This window comes from Panthera leo, chromosome Y (assembly GCF_018350215.1).
Source record: "Panthera leo isolate Ple1 chromosome Y, P.leo_Ple1_pat1.1, whole genome shotgun sequence".
Taxonomy (NCBI): domain Eukaryota; kingdom Metazoa; phylum Chordata; class Mammalia; order Carnivora; family Felidae; genus Panthera; species Panthera leo.
The window spans coordinates 3,601,078-3,626,162 of NC_056697.1; the positions used below are offsets into that span (position 1 = coordinate 3,601,078).

At 41.0% G+C, this 25,085-nt stretch overlaps 1 protein-coding gene across 3 annotated transcripts in view; it reads right to left on the reverse strand.

Annotated features, from left to right (window-relative positions):
- The window catches only part of NLGN4X (neuroligin 4 X-linked), a 315,466-nt gene that overhangs the window by 108,388 nt on the left and 181,993 nt on the right, over positions 1-25,085 (reverse strand). For 2 of the 3 annotated variants that reach the window (XM_042926569.1, XM_042926570.1), the window contains exon 5: positions 14,575-14,727. In XM_042926569.1, the coding sequence (XP_042782503.1) occupies positions 14,575-14,727 (153 nt within the window). Of the gene's footprint in view, positions 1-14,574; positions 14,728-18,430; positions 18,479-25,085 lie in introns of those variants that run through there. The other variant, XM_042926572.1, reaches the window with a different exon arrangement.

The following is a 25,085-nucleotide window of genomic DNA, read 5'->3' on the forward strand; positions in this document are numbered from 1 at the left end:
AGAACAGAGCAAAGTGATAGTTTCGCTTTATGTTTACAGCTTTGTAATTGAAGATATCAGACATAGCCCTACACGTGGCTGGTGCAAAGGCATAAGCTGTGTCCCGGGAAAAATGCTTCTGCTGCTTTTAATACTAGTGGGGACGCTTTAAAGGTTCAGAGGAGACACTTCTGGATACTGCACGACTACATTACTGGAAAGCGAAGAGGAGGGAGGAAGGAGGTGAAGTCACAGCAAGTCCTAGGATGTTCCATGAGGGTGGTGGTGAGTGAAAGACAAGGCTGCATAAGGTGGCATCCCAACACAACGATGCAAACACTGGATACCCCTGTGCCCACCCACAATATCGAGATAATGACCCAGTTGAGAAAGGTAGGAACACAGGTTAAATGCTGTCTTCCAAACATTCATGCCTCCTTGGAGCCTTAGAATGCCACCTTCCTTAGAAATGGGTCTTTGTGGATGTTATCCATTAAGTGTCTTGAGAGGAAATCATCCTGAATTCAGGTGAGCCCTAAGGTCAATGACCAGTTTCCTTATAAGAGGAGAGATGCACACAGGCGAAGCCATGTAAAGATGGAGGCCAAGACAGGAGGGATACAGCCACAAGCCCAGGGACACTTGGAGCCCAGAAGCTGGAAGAGGCAGGAAGGACCTTTCCTTAGAGCCTGCAGAGGGAGCATGGTCCTGCCCCGCCTGGATCTCAGTGGTCCTGCCCCCTCTGGATCTCAGGGGTCCTGCCCCTCCTGGATCTCAGTGGCCCTGCCCTGCCTGGATCCCAAAGGCCCTGCCCTGCCTGGATCCCAGTGGTCCTGCCCTGCCTGGATCTCAGCAGCCCTGCTTGGAACTCAGCAGCCCTGTCCCCCCTGGATCTCAGGGGTCCTGTCTCCCCTAGATCTCAATGGTCCTGCCCTGCCTGCATCTCAGTGGTCCTGCTCTTCCTGGAACTCAGTGATCCTGCCCTGCCTGGATCTCAGGGGTCCTGCCTGGATCTCAACAGCTCTGCCTCCCCTGGATCTCAGTGGTCCTGCCCGCCTAGATCTCAGACTGTGGGAGAACAGACTTCCATTGTTTTAAGCCACCAATTTTCTGGTAATTTGTTATGGCCACCCTAGAAAACTAATACACTGAGATTTTAGGATCATTTAAGAAACTTGCCAGCCATTTGCAAAAAAAAAAAAAAAAAAAAAAAAAAAAAAAAATTAAGCCAGTTTTGGGAAAAATCACAATTATTGCTTGTTTACCAGCTTTGTTTAAAATAGCCACGGAAAGGGGTGACTGGGTGGCTCAGTCAGTTAAGCACCCGACTTTGGCTCAGGTCATGATCTCAGGATTCATGAGTCCAAGCCCTGAGTTGAGCTCTGTGCTGACAGCTCAGAGCCTGGAGCCTGCTTTGGACTCTGTGTCTCCCTCTCTCTCTGCCCCTCCCCCACTCACGCTCTGTCTCTATCTCTCAAAAATAAATAAACATTAAGAAACTTTTTTTTTTTAATTAAGAAAATACCCACGGAAAGAGCCAAAGAGAGAAAATCTCTATTACGAAGCTCTATTGTTTTGGTTTGTTTTTACAACTCTCAAAACCTGATAAAAAATATAAGGATATGCAGATTTTCAAATGTTTCTTTAAGCTTATGTTTCCATTCAAGATCAAATGCATGCCACGAACATAAACTGTGTGTCTTCAAGCTAAGTCACACGTTAGGAAGATACATCCTGAACTCGTCACACCAGCATCAGTAGATGTATCCAGGAAAATGGAACCTTTCAATATGTGGGAAAAAGGAACAGCTGGTGAACGTAACAAGTGGAAATACATATGGTTTACACAAAATGAGGCATTCGTAGAATTTGACAACCAGGAGTTCACTCCTAGTGCAATAAAAAAAAAGAAAAGTTATTCAAGTCAATATATTTTCTCATTTATTAATTAGCTTCCAATTTGCAATTTGGAGCTAAACGCATGGCAACTGCTAATCATCCTGAAGATGTTTATTGTCTGGTAGACGCTCAGAAGACAAAAGGCAGTATCTGCTCTGACCCCAGCCCTCAAGGAGCTTGGAAACCGGTTACAGGAAGTAAACATTGTCCGCAGGAGGGAACAAAACCATATACAACACATTCCAAATGAGTTGAGGGACAGGGAGCAAAAAGCCAATTCTGCTGTGCTTCTCTCCACCAGGGGACACTGAGCGGGGACCGGAGGCATTTTTGGTGGTCACATTTGGGACATGGAAGAGTTGCCTGGCAGCTACCATGTGGAGGCCAGGGTCGCTGCTCAATACCTTTTAGTGCACAGAAGAAACATCAGTCCAACGTGAGAGGCTACATGCTTCCGCAGGAGGTGAGATTAAGGGAAAGAAGGCTGCTCTATGAATCAATGGAAACCAAACAGGATGAACTTGAGCAGAGGTATAAGAATTATGAAACAGAAACCAATCTAGCAGCCTTCCATGCTAAATACTTATCCATAGCAGTCACCATATCATATGATACTGTGCATTTTATGGTGTGTGTCTGGTTTTTATGGTCTCCTCACTGGAATAAAAAGGGAACGTGCTCGGGAATTTTTGTCTTTTTTTTTCACTAGTCTATTCCCAGTACCATGTGGAAAACAGTAGGATTTTAGTATACATTTACTGAATGAAAGAAACAACGAATGAAAACCATGATTTTTTTTGAATGTTCATTCATTTTTTGAGACAAAGAGAGAGACAGACTGTGAGCAGGCAAGGGGTAGAGAGAGAGGGAGACACGGAACCCAAAGCAGGCTCCAGGCTCTGAGCTGTCAGCACAGAGCCCGATGCAGGGCTCGAACCCACGAACCGTGAGATCATGACCTGAACTGAAGTCAGACGCTGAACTGACTAAGCCACCCAGGTGCCCCTGAACGAAATCCACTATTGTATTTTCCGTGGCAAAGCTATCTTTGTAAGGGTGTGGAAAAGTGTCTTACCACTTACACTGTACACAAACAAGTCTCTTTCTCCCCCTCTCATTTTTGTAAAATTTAAATTTAGGGATGCCTACAACACCTTTTGAATTTGGCTTGCCAACTCACAGCTGAAGGATTGCTTATCAATGTTTTGTGGATAGTTATGAAGGGCTTTATGACTCCCGGTCAATGACTGCATCTGCATTGCAGTTTGGTTCATGCTGGTCTTCCCCCGATATATGCATCAACTGCTCACAGATTTCCATTTCCAAACCTGCAGTATCAGGATGAAATCCCCAATTATGGAAACCCTCAGATGCTAGTCTGTTCTGGGTGCACCTTGCCCATTCTTGCATCCAGGAATCAGATGGGTGCAATGGTTACACAATCTTGACAGGTACGGGAGGCAGTGCGGCTCTGCCCTGGGGGGACGGGGGGTGATGGCACTGGGCTCGAGACATGCCAGGAGGTCATTATGCAGAGCGGTGGATGTGTGAAAGTGAGGGCAAAGTTTCAGATACGTAAATGGTACAAGAGACTCAAAGAGTGTGCAGGGTTCCCTCTTTGCGGCGAGTTTTATGAGTAACATGGAGTCTTTTCCTTTGAAAGTCTTGGTGGCAATTTCAAGGGGGGATATGCTGTGGATATGGGTAGGAGGATGGGAATGAAAACTGAGTGCAAATATCAGCGTAAGAGGTGGGAAGTGAAGCACCATCACCTTCCAGGTAGGCGCTGAATGTCTACCGGCAAAGGAGCTCCAAAGACGGATGAGGAAATGTAGACAAGTAGACAAAGTGAATCAGTAAGGAAAAAATTTTCCTCAAAGAACATCCCAGGCCCAGATGGCTTCCCTGCTGAATGCTACCAATTGTTTAAAGGGGAATTAACACCCATCCTTCACACTCTCTTTACAGAAATGAACTGCAGGGGACACTTCCCACTCGTTCAGCGAGGAGAACGGAACCCTGATACCAAAAGCTGATGAAGGCATCACCAGAAAACAGACCTACAGAGTCATCTTTCTTATGAATATGGATGTAAAAGGCCTCAAAAAAAATGCCAGGAAACCGAATCCAGAGACGTATAAAAAGGATTATACACGATGACCAAGTGGGATTTATTCCAGGATGCACGTTGGGTTTAATATTCAAAAATCAAGAGTCGGACGCTCAACCGACTGAGCCACCCAGGCTCCCCTAAAAGTTTTTTTTTATTTTAGTAACATATTCTGAATACATATTTCTTATCAGATACAGGATTTGCAATACTCTTGATTTTGGCTCAGGTCGTGATCTCATGGTTTGTGAGTTTGAGCCCCACGTTGGGCTCTGTGCTGACAGCGTGGAGCCTGCTTGGGATTCTCTCTCTCTCTCTCTCTCTCTCTCTCTCTCTCTTTCATTCACCACTCATGCTATCTCTGTCTCTCTCAAAAATGAATAAACAAACTTAAAGAAAAAAACTTTTAACAACTCAGTAAATGCCGAGTCCCCCAATAAAAATGGGTAAAGGATCGACATTTCTCCAAAGAAGATACATGGCCCATAAGCACGTGAGATGATGTTCAACATTATTACCATTCAGGGAAATGCATATCAAATATGGTACCTCTTTGCACCCACTAGGATGGCTCTACTAAAAAGACAGATGTGAATGAGTGTTGGTGAGACTACATCTTTTATGCTGGTACCAATGCATCCCCTTTTGGAAAGAAAGTGGAAGTTCCTCGTATCGTTAAACCGAGTATCATATGGACCAGGTATCATACTACTAGGTATATACACAAGAGAAACGCTTACGTAGAATCCTACAAAAACTTGTACATCAGTATCTAAGGCACCTTTATGCATAATATCCAAAAAGGGGAGACAACCAAAATGCTCACCAAAAGATGACTGAATAAACCAAGTGCATCACATTAATACAATGGACCACTATTTGAAAATTTTTTGATGTTCATTTATGTTAGAGATAGAGAGAGACAGAGTGTGAGCAGGGGAGGGGCAGAGAGAGAGGGAGACACAGAATCTGAAGCAGCCTCCAGGCTCTGAGCTGTCAACACTGAGCCCAATGTTGGGCTCAAACTCACGAACTGTGAGATCATGACCTGAGCAGAAGTAGGACACTTAACTGACTGAACCACCAGGAGCCCTAATTTTTGTCCCCTTTCTTAGAAAAAAAAAGCCTTTACAATCATTTCTCTCTTAAAATAGAACATTTTACCACATTATAGGTAAAGGGGAAAAATTAGGTCTTAAAAAATGGATGAGTTTAACACATAATGCACATAAACTGGACAAATCTTTAAGTGTGAAATTCAGTAATATTTTATGGATGAATATACCTATGTTACTATCACTCTGTTCTGATGAAATATGTTTAGAACATTGAAAAAGCGGAGAAAGCAGAGACAACATAGCATTCGCTCAGGATGCTTTCAGATGTGACATCTATGCATGGTTTTTAATAAAGAAGTTCTCCAGAAAACCATGAGTCATATTTCTAGAGGACTTTCATATAGGTAGATGCTTAGGAGGGACAGAGATAGCAGTGAGGGGAAAGGATATTCAGAGGTTCAGAAACGAATGGAAAACAGGCACTCCAGGGGGTGTCTTCTGTGTGTTCAGAAAGCAGAGGGTGGACTAAAAGAATATTTATATATAGGGGGTGCCTGGGTGGCTTAGTCAGTTAAGCATCCGACTTCAGCTCAGGTCATGATCTCACGGTTCGTGGGTTCGAGCCCCGTGTCGGGCTCTGTGCTGACAGCTCGGAGCCTGGAGCCTGTGTCTCCCTCTCTCTCTGCCCGTCCCCCGCTCGCGCTCTGTCTCTCTCTCAAAAATAAACATACGTTAAAAAAATTTAAATAAAATATTTATATATAAATATGGCATATTATTATACACATATATACACATACTTATATACAGTATGTGTATATATATATATGTGTGTGTGTGTGTGTGTGTGTGTGTGTGTGTCTGTATATGGGGCACATCATTAATAAAAAAGAGGAATAGAGTCATCTAAACCATTATCAGGGTATTTTAGTAAAGAGGCAGGGTCATTCTGAATGATAGAAATTGTTTCTCAATCCAAACTGGAAATATTTCCTCTTTCGAAAACTGTTCTCTCACTTCCGGTACAACTCTTAGTTATATTGGGTAGAATTGATGTTGTTTTTCTAGGAGGCCAGGTCATACCTCTGTCTATACCAAAATGTGTGTCTTTTTTTTTAAAGTTTATTAATTTATATTTGAGGGACAGAGACAGAGAGCAAGGGAGGGGCAGATGGAAAGGGAGGGACAGAGAATCCTAAGCAGGCTCTACACTATCAGCAGAGCCCAACATGGGGCTTGAACTCACAACCCGTGAGATCATGACCTGAGCTGAAATCAACAGTCAGACACTTACCCGCATGAGCCACCCAGGTGCCCTCAAAATGTATTTCTTTTTTGAAAAATTTTTAACATTTTTATTCATTTTTCAGAGGCAGAGTACAAGTGAGGGAGGGACAGAGAGAGAGGGAGACACAGAATCCAAAGCAGGCTCCAAGCTTTGAGCTGTCAGCACAGAGCCGATCATGGGGCTCAAATCCACGAACGATGAGATCATGACACTTGGCCCAGTGAGCCCCCAGGCACCCTAAAATGCACTTCTTTATAATGCATTTATGCTACCCACCTGTTCATGACTGTTTCACAGGACATTTCACGAGACACAGCCTTCCCTCCATAATATCTGAACCTATAATAAAAGCTGTAGTACTGAACGCAATGAATATAGTTCATCCAGTGTCATATTATTAACAGAATCACCAGAGCCTTGCGACTGATTTACCTGCATAAAGATTTTAGCTCATCCATATCTAATGGCCAAAGGATGGTTCCATGCAGTGTTCTAGAATATTTCTGATTCTTTTATACTGGGAAATGCACACTTCATTCAAAAAGCTATTGTGTTTTTCTGTTTTTAAATAAAAGATACACCGTCCTAAGCATTAGGCTCAACATACCTAAGCAACATGTTCCAATGTAATTTTATTTGAGAAATACATTTACATTGTTAAATGTACAAGACAGCCGCGGTATCTGAGTGACATTTTTCTTCCCGAGAAATTGACTTTGAACCTGCACCTTGCATCCGCTAGGGTCATTTTCACAAAGCCAGTGACTTCTTGACATGTGATTAGGAAAAAATAGGAAGGTATCTTCAAGAATAGGGCGCTCCGGGGTATCCCTGCTGCGGGCTAGGTATAGATGTGTACATTCTTTCCACACTTCTTGTAAAGGAGGTGTTCAGGCAAAGGGCAGAATAAACAAAAACTGATCTGCAGGCCAGATTCTTTTGGTCATGGAGCGTTTCCGCCTTAGGGGTCTTTAAATGTCCCCCTCAGGTTGCCTTTGGGAGATTTTTCCATTAAGTGACTTGGAAGGACTAACTTCCTTGAATATACAAAGGGAAGGAAGTCAAGATACAGAAGAACTATGGAGGTATTTATCTTGTTAGGGATTGTTTAAAACCCATTTCTCTGACACAATCATCAGCAGAATCTGAATTCCCAGCCATGTCCAATCAAGCTAATGCATTCTGACCCTCAGGTTCAATGCTTCTCCTTGGAAAAATTCCTACCTTTCTCCCGTACCCAAATGCCCATCACTGTTTTCCTTGTCAGTAGAAGGATGCCTGTGTCCCTTTTTCCCAATAAAGACAGCAGCCACTTTACCTAAAACAACTGAAAAGAGTCAACCGTTCGTGTTCACACGGTGGGTGAGACGGAAAATTAAGAAAACATGCAAAAGAAAGAATGTGTCTTCTTTTTGAATTAATAATCAGAAAAGGACTCTGTTCTGAATGCAAACATTCCAAGGAAGGGACAGTTTTCAAGGGTTACCCCATGCAATTGTTAACTCAAGCTTACACAGTCCTCTGCAATCAGTTAAGCGACAATTATTGTATTTACTTAATAGGTTCTTCAATCAAGTGTGTCCTAACACCTTGATTTCCAAGAATGACGATGCACAAGGGAATAAAATTCCACCTTCCTTGAGGAAATTCTGAATCATTCTTAAAGGATCAAGTATATTCTCTGTAGAGTGGCAGGGGCTGGTCATAGTTAGGCTCATTTGAGATTAAAAGTGAAAAGTCTTTGGTTCTGATTTCTCCCAACCATGATTGTCTTCACCCCTCAAAAAATCCGTTCATATCCCTGGGTGTCTACACTTGCCACAGACGTCTTATTCTTATTCCATGGACCCAGCAGCTTGCAACAGAAGGGACCTGTCTCCCTTGTTCATACTCATCCTCCTCGTTACAAAGTCTCCACCCCACGGCAATGCCTTCCAGATCTGCTCCCGGGGCCCTCTGAAGTCCCAAACACAGGACTTTATTCTAACACGATGCCTCTAACTTATTTGCTGAATGCATCAAATCAATGTAGTGGGCATTTTCAGCCACCTGAAAGGCAGGCAGAAGAGGAAAGTCCACGCCAATGGTCACCAAGGGCCTAACAGGGCCATGAACTTGTCTACTCCCAGAGCTCAGGTTCCACACCAGCAATAACAAAGACCCGATTATGGTGTTTCCAAGTGGGTTATTAGATGCATCGAAACCTACTGATGAAGACAATGGAAGATGATGTATTTTTTTTGGGGGGAGAGAGGACATTTCTTGATTTTTCTATTTTGCATAAATTTTGGCACAGAGAAGAGGCAAGGCCAACCGTCCTTTGAGCAATGTACGCATCCTACGATTGTGTTATGTGGAGTATACACATCCGTCCACATCCCAGCCCATCTTAGAGAGTCACATGGGCAAGCAGTGCAGCAGGGAGACCCAGAGCTTATTCCTTTCTACCACCGACTTTCAATATCCTGGTTTTGAGTGGTCCCACATAATTCCTCTCACCTCCACATCCCATTTCCCGCCATTTTCTCCCATATTCCTTTACTTCTCTAAGATTACGTATGTTTCTCTAAATGCAACACTTCACTTTTCCTCTCTATGCCCTGAACTTTTCACCGCATTTTTAAAAAAATGTTTATTTTTGAGATAAAGAGAGAGAGTGTGAGCAGGAGGGGGCAGAGAGAGAGAATGAGACACAGAATCCGAAGCAGGCTCCAGGCTCCAAGCTGCCAGCACAGAGCCTGAAGCAGGGCTGAAACCCGTGAACCACGAGATCATGACGTGAGCCAAAGTCAGACGCCCAACCGACCGAGCCACCCAGGTGCCCCTATGTGGCATTTAAAATGCAGCTTAGCAATGCATGGTTCCTAAGACACCGAATGGCAACACTTCCAGTGGGAAATCAAATCAGGGCAAACCCGTAAAGAGGGGGAATATAACGCGAGTTAGGAGGGCAGCAGCAAGATGAGGAGATCCTCAAAGTGGGCCGGATTATTGTTTCCCTTTATAGATACGTGTATGAACTTTTGACTTGATCTTAAGATGGGTTCCATTTGTAATTTAAAACAAAATGCTTAAGGGACGCCTGGGTGGCTCAGTGGGTTAGGCATCCGACTCTGGATTTCAGCTCAGGTCATGATCTCACAGTTTGTAAGATCGAGGCTGGCAGTGCGCTCTGTGCTGACAGCACAGAGCCTACTTGGGATCCTCTCTCTTCCCCTGCTCCACCACCACCTGTCTCAAAATAAATAGACTTTAAAAAATTAAAATAAAAAGCAAACCAAAATCCTTAGTAAGAGATAAAAACAAACCAAAGACAACAGAGTGTCTAAGAAAAAAAAAAATAAAACAGTGCCATTAGCAAACAGCCACCAATAAACTCCCCAAAAAAGGAGATGTATTCTGGGTACAGCAGCTTGACATTTTCAGCAGAGGTGTCTAAGGCGTATTATAGGGACCCATCAAATTATCACGGATGTAAAATGCTCGTGCACAATGCACACAATATGTAATTCAGACCATAGCTCTTTATAGGAATGTATCAATCCTTTGCCCCAATGATTCCCAGACTCCTTTTATGGAGTGGAATCAGACATAGAACACCAACGTATCAAATGGATAATGGCGAGAGTCCTCTGGCTGATATCAAAGAGCTGCCTACAAATGCCACTCACCTACCCCGCATTTCAGCTGGAAATCGAGACCCCACAAAGGACACGAGAACCATGAAGGTGGACACCCCATCATAGCAGGCATATGGCTCAAATCCTGTGAATTTTATTTATTGATTTATTTTAATGTTTATTTATTATTTTGAGAGGGAGAGACAGACTGTGAGCAGGGGAGGGGCAGAGAGAGAGGGAAACACAGAATCTGAAGCAGGCTCCAGGCTCCGAGCTGTCAACACAGACCCCAACGCAGAGCTTGAACTCGCGAACCACGAGATCCTGACCTGAGCCACACTTGAATGCAAGCAACTGAGCCACCGAGGCACCCCAAAGCGTGTGAATTTTTGTTCTGCAAGTACACTGCCTTTACTTCAAACCATTTCTGTGTTATATTCAAAGCTATGATGTCACTGCATGTGAATGAACTTACGCAATTACTCACCTTAAAGACAACTTCAGGATAACCCCTACGCAACCTTCCCTGAGGCAAAAATTTTACACCAGTTACAACACCTGAGAAACAAGCAGGTATTTCTGATACTTTTTTGAATCCTTGAAAAAGTCAGTTATATAAATCTGTGGGCAATGTTTCCTAAGACCGTAGAATACCTGTCAGGTGAGAAATCTGTTGAAGTCACCATCTGGCTTAGTGGCATTGACTCCATTATGGGCAGCACGCAGCAGATAGGCAACGAATGGGCAATACCGATCAATCCCACACCCAACCGGCCCATAAACCATTAGATCTACAGCAGCAAAGAGCTTTGCTGTGATCCATCGATGGTGCTGCTGGGGTGGACATCACCCTCACCGTGCACCATGATAACAAACGAGATATCAAGACCCACTTGGAGGCATATAACTGTAAGCATCGTAATCATAATTTTGTATCTAGATCAACTGACTTTTTTTGCATAATTATAGAAGCTACATCGGTTTCCAAACTCATTCTGTAGTTTACCTGATTCATGCTTTATACCGACAGGAAAGCCTGGAGGTGCGATCTTAGTGGAAAAACTACAGAGTTGAGGCTTCTCTCAGCCCTGAGCTGGGATCCCAGCACTGATCCCCACAAGGGATATCGCTGGGAGTCAACCCTTCACCCTTCACCTCTACATGTCCTTTTCTTGTAAGTAAAGTAAGCAAGCCCATCCAATGGGCGTGGTGAGGATTAAGTGAGCAACTACAGCCATCCATGGCTGGCCAGCCACAGGTTCTCGATGAGTGGGTACTAAAGCATAGAAGTCAGACTGTGGTAAAGCAAAAATAATTTAAAGCATGCATGAGGCTTCAAATTGCAGGTAGTGATACCCAAAAGGGAGTGATGCCATGGGAGGTAAATTCAAATGAATGTTTAAATGGTGGTGGAATGAACTAATTCAAGATGTAAAGGCAAAGTGGAGACAATGAATGAGTGAATAGAGAGGTTAAGAGCCACAAATAAATAAATTCCGGGTATTTCCATCAGAAGGCATTCGGGAGGAGTTTCTCTTTTATGTCTAAGGTCTTTGGACACTTGTCATGAAAAAATAAATAAATAAGAGGCAGCTGTGATGGAACTCGAGTCTTGGATATGTATGCCTTCCTAATGACCAAGGTGCAGAGCAGAACAGGAGATATGGTTATAAAAGAGCATCTTTTTGGAAAATAAATGGAAGACGAGTCCAATGACTAGACTTCATGCCGACATAAATAATGACCTTCTAGTCCTGATGATACGTACCAGTTTGCCTGGCTTAATTCCAGTGTATCAATAGCATATGAACAGCTCTCCACGCATCCTGGACTAGATAACAAGTTATATGGCCAATGGCTGGCAAGACTGTGCCACACAGTCATGAGTAAAGAAAACATCCATATTCCAAAACACAAGTGTCTTCTAATCATTATTTTTTTTTAATTAAGGTTCAGGTTAGAGGGCGGCATTTGATAGATACTAGTGATTACATTGTTTCGCCAGCTGCGATTACACGTATAGAGCAACAATGATATTCATATGTTGTCCAGAGGTATTAGTAAGAATGGAAATTATAAGGTGATTCAGTGTCCTTGTTGCCACTACTGGGCTATGAGATTTCACACCTAAAGCCTCATGCTGAAATCTGTGTTCGTTCCATGCACCAGCCTCCTGCGTATACCGTAATTCCTGTTGTCAGACCCTCCTCCTTTGGGTGGGAAAACAGCATTTATTACTCCATAAAAACAATAATATCAAACAATATTTTTCCAATTTCTTAGACAGAAAAAGAGCACTTATGCACTAATGGCTTTTTTGAAGAGGAAACTCAATATTTCCACGTTTTGCTAAAAACATATCTCTCCATATCAAAAGCACTAATTAGAACGTTCGTCCCCACGTACGGTTGTGCCGTTTTATCGGATCATCTTTTTAAATATCCGGACGGCAATGGTTTAAAAATATTTCTCAACACCAAAAATAGCCGGCTTCCTGCAAGCTAAAAGGAAGTGTCCCTTAGCAGTTTTGAAGAGGGTCGGGAACAAACGCAAGATCCGTGGTAAAGACAGATAAACTAAGTCACATTTCAGAATCTCTAGCACTCTGTATAATCGGCCAAGCTGGCACGGTTCACCCCAGCAAATAAAAGGGGGTCTGTGGCCTTCGCAGCGTCTCCACAGTAGCTCATTCGTGCACTGTAAATAGACCGGCACAGAGATGCTAAATTGATTCTTTGATTTCTCTGTCGCCCACTACAGCTCTCTGTTTTGCCACCGCGAGTTCTGTTTTAACTCTCAGGAGCAAAACGTGGACTTAACGTCTTTCAAGGGGAAATATTTTAGAAGCAACTTTTTTCTTTTGCTTAAAAGATCCGTATGTATACATGTATAAATGTGTACATATATGTGTGCATATGTATATATATATAAATATAGATACACATTTACATATGTATATATATAGTGTGTGTGTGTGTGTGTGTATAATCCCACAGCATTTCCCAGATCTGCACATAATTTCACAAACATGCCAAACTGATAAGGGGTCACCGTGTAAATTGAGCTACATCCCACAGCTGGGCTTCAGAGGGGGAGAAAATCGATTTCCTTTCAAATCTAACGTTTTAAGGAACATCAACGCATCATGCACCCAAGAGAACATTCTGTAACTCCACGGAAGCAAAAGCTTGTTCAATGGGCACTGCTTCATTCAGAAAACAGAGCCCAGGGCTCCGTGCTCGGTCTGATGATGCTACAATGTCCTCTTCGAAAAGACCATAGGCACTGCGCTGACAAGTTGTATCCTCCCTCCACCTCTAGGTCAGAATGGACCTTTTGTAAAAGACCAAGAAACACGATTTCCTGTTTCAAGGACTAGAGGCAGAAGCAACTACCCAGAAACTGCTGAAAAAATGTTCAGAAATGCAGGCACTCATGGGGCTGTGATGTTAACTACAATGATTCTACAAGGACCTGGCTCAGAGGACCTATGAAAACAGAAAACGAAGTAAAATCATAAAACAAGAGGGTTCTTGATGCTAATGCTTTTTATTTTCTTTCATGTGCAAAAACCAATGGGGAATTTTGAGGACTTTATCAATGCTCCAAAAGGCTCAACTTTGCAAACATCTGTGGGTGATTTGCATTTGTAAACTACAAATGCATTTCTACCACTCCCCATCCCCCCACCCTCCCAGCTCCAGGGGTCTTTCCTAGGTGAATGTTTTCACATGTAAATGAAAAAAAATGCTCAAAATAAAATGAAAACATCAAGGTGAAAATAATACATTCTTGGTAATATTTGTCCATTTGGAGAGAACATTTTCAGCCACAGATTTTGTTCGGCAGAGCTCCATTTACGCGTTCTATTGTCTTAAAAACAAACGTTTTCATGTACGCCTAGGAATATTAGTCATGAAATGTACAACGGTAGACAAAACTACAAACGAAGATAAATATCAAAATAGAGCCCACCCCAAATATCTATTTTTCCAAGCCCCCAGTGAGGAAAAAGGAAATAAACAGCAAAACCATGGAGAGCTCTTACTGGTGGATTTCCATGCCCTCACCCTTTACGGTAAATAAGAAACTGTTGCAAAATTCAAGTGAGAGCCAAGCTCCATTGTGTGCAAATACAACAGTCATTGTAACCCCGCCACAGAGGCACAACGCTCGTAGATGATCAGTTAAGGAATTAGGTGAAAGATTTCCAGCCCCCAAGCTAAAGACAAGTAAAGAAATCTACTATCTACGGCCCTCCATTGTCACTGCTTCCCAAAGGATCACCCATCAGCAAATGAGTTCCCTCTACAGGGCTGTGATGCCCAAAAAGTATTCATTTGGCCCAAAGATAGAAATGCATTTAAGTAAAATTTCATTTTAATTTGGGACCTTGGAGTCTGCCTTTGTTGGAGGAAGGATAGGGGTTCCCCAAAATACAATTCAACGATGAAAAGCTGCATGCCTGAAAAAGAAGACCAAACCTCTCCTGCAGCGAGCCCAGGGAAATAGAACCTTCCAAGGATTGGAGTAACACAGTGCAGATCAGCTACTCCCCACACAGTAAAAAGCACCACTTTGTCACCGCCCCTTGCACATTCACCCGATGCCATCACTCACCTAGAATTCCCAGCCGGTAGTTAATGGTGATCACAATGACATTGCCGTAGCTGGCCAGCACACTGCCGTCTATCATATTCCCAGTGCCCTCCATGTAAGACCCGCCGTGGATATAGACCATGACCGGCTTCTTACTGTTCTGATCATGGATGTCTGGAAAAAGAAAGTCAAGTAAGGAAATAGAATAAAAAAAAAAAAAATCACATGGATGAACTGATACTATGCAAAGGACAAAGGGCACGGATTATTATGTTCTTCCTTCTTTGGACTGGAATCAACCATGCATCTATGTGGAATTACATACACCGTGGTAAGACTGCCTAAGAAAACTGCTCAATGTTATCATTTTTTCTAGTCACAGAAATGGTATTTTTGACAAGCATACGGACATCTGAAGTAATATGAATGCCTATGTACATTTCTCTATCTACCTAAAACACTAGAAACTAGAAGATTTTGATGAAATGCTTACTTCCTAAACAGTGCTCAACTCCTAAAAGGTGACTTATTCAAGAAGCACACGGCGTAATAAGTTTCATCATCTCGGGAAGTGTGCAATCTGCTTCAAAAAGATCATTTGTTTTTACCTCTTTATTCAAAGATGAGCCTACAGATGCATTTTTAACCGAAACATGAGAATACATGAGAACCAGTGAGGCTGAATGTAGCAAACTCCAAGTAAACGGTTAAAATTTATCAACAGAACAGAAACGTGTAAAACCGAAAACAGGGCAAAACAAGATGTCCGAGCAAAGGTCTTTGTTCTAGTTTGCTGACTGCGATAAATATCTCAACATATTTAAGTAACAAAAATGAAAGGGGCGCCTGGGTGGCTCAGTGGGCTCAGCGGGCTCAGCGTCCAACTTTGGCTCAGGTCATGAACTCATGGTTCACGAGTTTGAGCCCCGCGTAGGGTTCTGTGCTGACAGCTCAGAGCCTGGAGCCTGCTTCGGATTCTGTGTCTCATTCTATTTCTGCCCCTCCTCCACTCACGCTCTGTCTCCTCTGTCTCTGTCTCTGTTTCTCTCTCTCTCTAAGAATAAACATTAAACAATTAAAAAAAATGGAAACAGATGTAACAGAAATGACACGACACTCCAACCTCAACGTGAAATGATTGACATGCAATCTATTTTCAGAGGGATATGAACCCCAGTTGAGATTTGCAACCACTGGGCACCCTTGGTAATAACTTTGTGACTTTATTTCGTAACGATGTAAAACCAGTGTTTCACAATGGTCTGTGAGGACAGGAATTCAGAGACCATCTGTGCATTTGTGGAGCCTGCTTTGTGAACAGGTATTGATTAAATCACCTTTTAAAATCAGTGGTCACAGTCAAATACAGAAAAAAGTGTCACGCTCCCATGTCCCTGCAGATCCTGAATAGATAGAAGAAGAACCGATCTTATTTTCTCAAATAAAATTCAAATATACAGTAAAAATGTTTTCTTCATCCCTTGTTCATCAAGCACTACGTGGAATTCTGAAACACACAGGTGTTTGGAAAGGTGTTGGGTTTTGAACCACGTACTCCTGTGTCTGGCTCCTGATTTGCTGGTTTTCCCCTTATTTCTTTTAGCAGGTGCAGGTTGTTGGGTGGTCCACTGTGGAACAGGACGTGGTAGAGACTTTGAAGGCTACTTGAAGGGGTTTTCTGAGAGAAAATGCTAGGTTAACATCTCTAAGCTTTCCAAAGGCATAGAACAAGGTTCTCGTGAACTTGAAGAGTAATAAATAACGAATGCCCTGTTAATTCAAAGTAAAAAAATATATATCACAGGGTATTGGTATTCAGTGAATAGAGGGCATTTTAATGGGAATAAAGTTGCATTTCGAGCATTGGGAAAACAGATCCTAAGAATCAGAAATGCTCTAATAAGAGATGCAGAGTAAGAGGCAAATTATATCCCTGGCTGGTGTAAGAGAACCCCCCCCCCAAAAAAAAAGTTTTGGGTTTTGTTTTAATACATTTTCTCTTTTTTTTTTCTTTTTAGATGATCCGATAGAATCTTTTTAAATTAAAAAAAATTTTGTTTTAATACATTTTTTTTCTTTTTACATGATCTAATGGAATCTTTTTAAATGAAAAAAAATTTTTAATACATTTCTTCTTTTTCTTTTTACACGATCTAATAGAATCTTTTTAAATTTTTAAATTTTTTTGTTTTACTACATTTGTTTTTTTTTCTTTTTACATGATCTAATAGAATCTTTTTAATTTTTTTGTTTTAATACATTTCTTTTTTTTCTATTTACATGATCTAATAGAATCTTCTTAAATTAAAAAAATTTTGCTTTAGTACATTTCTTTTTTTTTTCTTTTTACACGATCTAATAGAATCTTTTTAAATTTTTAATTTTTTTGTTTTAATACATTTCTTTTTTTTTTTACATGATCTAATACAATCTTTTTAAATTTTTATTAATACGCTTTTGGATTCAGATAAAATGGCAGGCGTTCTGGGGCCCGCCACAACAGAGAGGCTGGCGGGTGAGTCAGGTGCCGGATGAGCTATTCTAAGGCCAACGGAAAAGATCTTGCGAAGAGAGGTAGGGACAGCCCTAGAAACACATGGGAGTTACAGTAATAATTAAATAATAACAATGTTCAGACAAAAGCACGTGTGAAACCAGCATTGGCCCAACTTCTTGGACCCAAGTTGATTAAACAGCACCACCAGGGACGCCTTGCTGCCTGGCAGGGAGAAGTCATCATCTGCTTCTGTGCCTCGAATTGTGTTTCCCCCCAAAACCCAAATGTTCCTCAAGGGCCTTTGCCCTGTAAGGCAAATGCACAGAGGTCCGTGCACTTTCCTACTTGGACGGCAGAAATGGAGTCTTCCTGGCAACTTACTTGGCACTTTCTGTCTTGTCTCTTTGACACTATTTGTTCTGCTGAAGGCACAGGTACAGTGTGGTCCTGGTTGTTAGAGACCACTCTCTTCCAGAGTTTAAAAAGCATCAGTTTAGTTCCAGTGGCTGATCTGTCCAGCAACTTGGGATCCTTCAAGAAACAACTTTCCATGGCAACCAAACATTTTTTTGGGGGGGGTAACAAAAAAGTTTTCAAAACAGCCGTGGTGTTGAAAAGGAAAAGATAGAGATGTAGGTTTTTGACCTTTTCATTTTTCACAACTTTGCTATCCCTGCTTCCTACCCCCCAACCCCGCACCCCCTTTAAATGCTGCTAAAAGGCAGGCGGCAGAGAAACGAGATCTTGTTAAAACACTTTTTCATGTATTTCACTGTGAGCCAGAGAAGATTCTTTGAAACTTAACTGTGAATCCGGATATTAAAAAAAAAAAAAAAAAAAAAAAAAGAAAAGAAAGAAAGAAAAAAAAAAAGAAAAAGAAACAACCAAAACCAGAAATGCCAGACACCCAAAAAGTTCTATGAAGGTGTCTCACAGAGTTTGGCAGCTCGTAGAAGGAATTAAGAAAACCAAATCTCCAAAATACAATATTAACTTACAAATAACTTTGGAAGGAAGAAAAGAAAGTATACATGCATGTGCTAAAATTTCATTTCCTCTTCTTATGACCAAGCCAAAAAAAGGGGGGAAAAAGGAAAAAGGAAAAGAAAAACATACGATGCCTTGTAAATAACATTTTTTTATCAACTCACTTCATATTTAGAAATGTTTATACTTCTTATGGGTGGTTTGCATTCAGCGACAGGGTAATTGAGATTAAAAAGCACAGTGGTTTCCAAACAAGAAGAAAATAAAAAAAGCACACAAAAGTGTACTCGTTTCAGAGAAGGGGAGGAAAAAGAGGTTGAAATAAAAAAAAAAAACAGAGAGAGAGATATAAAATCATGCATCAGGGTCGAGCTTTGAAAAAACAAAAAATACCTTCATCTTCAGCACGATCATTACTGGTTATATCATCTGCGTTTTTCTTTGTGTTGGCTCCTGGGGTCATAATGAGAAGGAAAATAAAGGGAAAAAAAAAGAGAATTCAAAAACAACAGGTTTGCAAAAAAACCAGAAGAGAGATACTACCCAGTAAAAGAAAAAAAAAATGTCACACAAAAAGTTGAAATTTGTTACATTTGGATTTCAAAAAAAATGAGGTAGGGGGTCGATGCAAAATGCATAAAAACATAAAGATGTCAAGAAGAACGAATTCAAAATGTTACTTGCGAAAAATATTCTCTATCCTGTGAAAATGCAGTTTAGGGGGTTATAATGGTAGTACTGCAAAAAAAAAAAAGGAAAAAAAAGAGCTAATGTGAGTTTGAAAAAAAAGAAAATTAAATTATTAAAAAAGATTTTCCACATTCTCAAAAGAAATGCACATGAAGTATTCAATGTCCCTCTAATTTTAACATATTATAATCTACATAAACTCATGAAATGTCACCGATACACTTTGGTTATAAAATTCCATAATGGAAGAAGAAACACATTTATGCAATAAACACAGAAGGACTTTCAATAAAATACTTAAAATTGACATTAGTTCCATGCAGATGAACTTAAAACACAGCGTTTCAAATACAAATCAGAAATGTCAGTTGATTTATTAATTTGAATCATGAAATTCACCTCTCACCAGTGTCTAGAGAACTACTCAATATTTGCTCCTGTTTAGTATAAAAACAAACACAACAACAAAACCAGCATTTTCAATCAGGATTTCTTAAGTTAAAACATTATCAATCATGTTCTCTCTGATTGAAACACTTATTAAATATTACTTCAGTGTTATCAACCATTGAATTTAAGATAAGTATATAATAAAGTCACCTACCTTGATGACCTGAAATTTAAACCAGATAAGAATGTCTATGTAGACAAAATATGGCGGGCGGGGGGTTCCTCAACTATACCACAAACACTCTCTTCTATATTCGGTATGCAGTGCACCATTTTCCTCTTTATATTTTCCAGATACAAGATGACAAAACATTTAATAATGCTTGAATTGTTTGGTTAATTAGCTCAATTGTCTTCTTTTCATAGATAGACACAATCAGGACATGCATACTCCAGATCCAGTAGCTTCAAAAAGGTCTGAACCACATCCTTCTAGAAGTTCTAAGTAACTCAAAAGAACTCAGCATGTTGTGAAGCCAAAATGTGAAACTGTGGTGTTTTTGTAGTCAGAGAAGGCTTGCATATTTTCTATTTTATGTGGTTTAACACCTTTTAATGAGCACACCTAGGTGGGTGGGAAATCTGATTTGTTGATTTTGAGCACACCTAGGTGGGTGGGAAATCTGATTTGTTGATTTTTGAGGCTTAAATATCCCCACTGTCGATAATTTCAAGCTACCAACATAAGGTCGTTGAAGACAGCTGCAGAGAGGTGCCTGGGACCCCTAGAAACTCCAGCCTAATTCCACCCTCATCCACCTAAAATTAGAGTCAAGTCTTATAGAAACCACCTCTCCTTACAAAACTTTCATTTCTGGTCCCTTAGAAAGTATCATGATGCTGACATCCCAATCTATTATAGTCATTACCTTGATATCAACATCTATTTATTGCCCACAATCCTCCTGCATTTAAATATCTAAAAAGGGGCACCCGGTTGGCTCAATTGGTTAAGGGTCCGACTCTTGATTTCAGCTCAGGTCATGACCTTGTGGTTCCTCAGATCAAGCCCCACATCAGGATCTGCGCTGACAGCTCAGGGCCGGCTTGGGATTCTCTGTCTCCTTCTCTCTGCCCCTCTTCTGCTCATGCATGTGCATGAAATCTCTCTCAAAATAAACAAACTTTTTAAAAATAAATGAATAAATACCTAAAAGAACTTTAAAAAATCAAATTAGCTTGACTGTCTTTGGGTTGTGTTTGTCGGGGTTTATCAGTATAGAACCTATTTCAAAGTGAACTCATGGACTGAATTTATGACAAAACTACGTAGAAGCTTATAAGGGATGCCCTTCTTGGAGAAGTATGCTACGGGAGTGATCCACAAATCTGTGTTACAAGTCCTCCCTCATTTCTGGAACAAAAAAATGTGCATTCCTCCCTGTAAGAAGATTTTGTAAGTAAAGTGTGAGTGACCTGAAACACATCCTGGGCTGGATGAGAGGCAATGGTTAGGGAACCTTCCCCAACAAAGAGAGGAAAGTTCTAAAGACTACGAATGCTTTTACAATTTTGGTAACATAGTTCCAAGGCTGATTAAGTAGCAATCCAGGGTAATCTACTGCCTCTTTGATTCTTTACCAAACTTTCTGGTTAACCAAAGCATGATTTTTAAGAGCTTTACTGAAGCATGATTTACATCCCATAAAATCAACTCATCACAGTATAAGATTCGATGATTTTTTTTAACGGAGTTGTGGCAACTATCAGCATAATCCAATTTTAGAACATTTGCATCAACCCAGAAAGACTGTGTTCTAATTATAGGTGCCATGTTCCTAGCCTCCGTCTCATTAACCTACTTTCTGTCTTTCTACATTTGCCATCTTGGGGCATGTGGTATAAAGGAATTCGTATAATGCCCAGTCTTTCGTGTCTAAAGCAGACACTCTCACTTAGCGTGTTTGCAAAGTCATTAATGCTGTAGCATGGATCAGTACTTGATTCTTTTATATGGATGAATAATATTCCACTGTATGGATAGACCGAATTTTGTTTTTCCATTCATCTGCTGGTGGCTGCTTGTACTGTTTCCATGTGGTGGCTATTAGAACGCTGCTCAGAACATGTGGGCACAATATTTACGTTAGGATATAGGTGTTTCTTTCTGTTGGGTAGATATCTAGGAGTGGAACTGCTATTTTATGTGGCAAATTGATGTTTAATTTTTTTTAACTGTTTTAATGTTTATTTATTTTTTTTTTTTTGAGAGAGAGGGAGAGGGTGAATGGGGAAGGGGCAGAGAGAGAAGGAGACACAGAACCCGAAGCAGGCTCCGGCCTCTGAGCTGCCAGCACAGAGCCCAATGCGGGGCTCGAACTCACAAACCATTAGATCATGACCTGAGCTGAAGTCGGATGCTTAACCAACTGAGCCATCCAGGAGCCCCCCAAACGTAACATTTAAAATAACTAGAAAGAGTACATGCAAGAAAATGCAAAATTGAGAACTTCTGACATGTGGAAATTACAAGGAGTCTCTGTCTCTCACGGTCTCCCAAAAATAAATAAATGTTAAAATTTTTTCTTTAAATCGGGTTCTGTGTCCCCTATTATTGAATTGTTAAGTGTTCTTTATTTTTTTTAATTTTTTTACGTTTATTTTTGATAGAGACAGAGTACAAGTGGGGGAGGGGCAGAGAGAGAAGGAGACATAGAATTTGAAGCAGGCTCTAGGCTCTAAGCTGTCAGCACAGAGCCCGACATGGGGCTTGAACTCATGAACCATGAGATCGTGACCTGAGCCAAAGTCGGACGCCTAACCGACTGAACCACCCAGGCGCCCCTATATTTTTTAGATACAAGTCTTTTTCCAGAAATATGATCTGCAAATCTTTTCTCCCAGTCTGTGTGGCTTCTCTTTCAGTTTTCTTAGTGGTGTCTTTTGAAGTGCAAACGTTTGTTTTTAATTGTGATGAGGTCGATTTTGTCCATTTTCTTTCAAAGCTTGTTGCTTTGCATATCATATCTGAGAAATCCTTGCCCAAGCCAAGATCCTGAAGATTTTCTCTCATGTTTTTCCCTCAATGCTAACCAGTTGTCATTCTTCACCTTTTAAGTGTCTGAGTTACTTTCAGTGTATGATATGAGGTTAGGGTTGAAATTCATTGTTTGCATATGAGTATCTCACTGTTTTAGGACCATTGATTGAAACGCTAACGTTCCCTCCTTAAATTCTTGAGACAATATTGCTGAAGCCAGTTGACTATAAATGCCAGGACTCTATTTATTCCTGGACTCTTTTAATTATATTCCATCCTGCGTTTCTATCCCCATGAGTCCCTACCTGTCCTGAAGACTATAGCTTTATGGTATGCTTTAAAATGGGGAAGGAGTGGGGTGCCTGGGTGGCTCAGTCGGTTAAGTGTCTGACTTCGGCTCAGGTCATGATCTCACAATCCGTGAGTTCAAGCCCCACATCGGGCTCTGTGCTGACAGCTCAGAGCCTGGAGCCCGTTTCAGATTCTCTGTCTCCCTCTCTCTCTGTCCCTCCCCTGTTCATGCTCTTTCTCTGTCTCAAAAATAAATAAACGTTAAAAAATTTTTTTTAATAAATAAATAAATAAAATGGGGAAGGAGAAGCCAGCCAACTTTATTCTGCTTTGTCAAGATAATCTGCTCATTCTAGATCCTCTGCCTTTACACACAAATTTTCAAACGAGCTTGTCAACTGAAGAAAAAAAAAATCACCCACCGAGATTTTGACAGAACTTATTTGCCAAACTGCAATTTTGAATTAATTTCATATAGCACAGTATGACCCAGAAACATCATTAGGTATCACCTTTAATGTTCAATGTGTACTTAATGTTTCACCTTTTTGTTCAAAAAAAGTTAAAGTTAAAGTTAGTAAGTTGTTGCTGCATTTTTCTTCGCAAATATAGCTAATTAAATGCCCTTTAAAAAAAACAATGGAGTTATCCTGAATATCTAATTTAGTTAGAATCGTGAGCTATGGGGAAAAGATTCTGGTGGGATTCATTCCGCAGTAAACCCATCTTGCACAAGCCAAAAAAAAAAAAAAAAAGGCATTTCAAAATCCATACACGCCATGAGTTTTTTTTTTCCACCCACTCCATGTCTATACCATCCTCCAAGTGCTAGAAAAATATTCCTTTACATCTAATAATTAGGCCCTCTATGAAACCTCCATGGGGAAATAGCTGTAAATATTAAAGGGAATATTTAAGCAACTTCAAACAAATGCATAGCTGTTCCATTATTAAAATTTAACTATGATTTTATAAATAAAATATCTCAATGTCGCTGGTCCTTGAAGGGTGTCCATCATTTTTTTATACCTGTGCTTCTGATGTGCGCTTCTCATGGTTTATGTGCATCATTTTCAAAAGTAAAACTATTTAAAAGAGTACTCTGTACCCTAAATGGAGAACTACTTTGCAGAGAATTCAGAAAAGGTAGAGCATGGGAAAGGGAAGGAAAATCAGTGAAAATCCTCTAGATGCTGATTTTAACATTTCAAGGCAAGAAAATAATTTCATAATTCCTCTTTTTATTATCCATTACCTTTGTTGCCAGTTATGTATGGAAATCCTCAAACACAGTCATCAGACAGTGTGAGATGATCGCGTCACTTATGCGAGAACGTAATGAAATGATAGAATATGGAAAACCTTTAACGTATTGCTTTCGAAATGAGATATCATATTAAGTATGTATTTATTGGTTCACATTTTTTTGGGTCTCTTAACAGTGCAAATTCCAAGCAGAAGGTAGACTTGTTTTCTTAAATACAAAAAGAGTGTGTCTTAGCCAAATGCATTATTTTCATCACATGGGAAGTTGTGTAATGGGCTACAGGGGACATAAATGCTTTTCCCGGCCATCACACATGTGTGTGATTGATCGCTTTGTCCCTCGGCCACAGAGGAACGCTTCTTTAATCTTCTAATTCAGTAATGGGCTCATTTCAGCAATAATAAGCTGAATGGGATCTGATCCATGAGAGAGTGCCCATGCCTCATCACTTAACTCACTGGTAAACCCATTCCTTCTAAAGACAGGTATGGATGCTTTAAAGATGCCAGCCTTGGCCGCCAGTGGGTACCACGAATAAATACTCCACACATACATCTTAACATATGCTCTCACTCTTACTGGAACATCGATCTGAAAGATAACACGAAACACTTCATTCAGAGGGTTTCATCCAAAGCATATGTACCTTGAAAAATGGGGCCCCCACAGATGAGTTCACTTTCTGCATCTGAAGCAATCAGCATCACTGATCTTCATTCCACCCCCACCCCCCCCACCTGGAATCACAACATCTGAACCAGATCGAGTTGCACTCAGGGAAAATACAGGCAAGGCTGGGGAGCCTGTCTAATTAATGCAGCCTTCAACGAACAGGCTTCCTGACATCCCCATTTGGAATTTCTGTTCATTCCATGCCTTGGTGACACAGGACAGGAGGGTGATACGGGACAAGGTCGACTATGGGAAGTCAAGAGCATTCCTTTTTTTTTTCTTTTAATGTATTTATTTATTTTGAGAGAGAGAGCTTTAGTGAGGGAGCAGCAGAGACACAGGGAGGCAGAGAATCCCAAGCAGCCTCCCCACTGTCAATGCAGAGCCTGACGCGGGGCTCAATCTTCTGAACTGTGAGATCATGACCTGAGCCGAAACCAAGAGTGGGAGACTTAACCAACTGAGCCACCCAGGTGCCCCAAGGGCATTCCTTTTTAATGTGGAAGGAGGATTCTTGGTGATCAAAAGCCTTAGGAAACAGAACATATGGAAGCCGGTGGATTTCTCTGAAGTCATCGGCAGACGTCTATTTTGAACACACTTTGTGATGGCATCCCCAAGTTTGAAGGCTTCTGCTCTAAGACATATGAAGAGATATGGAATTGCTGACTTACTGGGTGTGGTCTTGAGGTCAAATA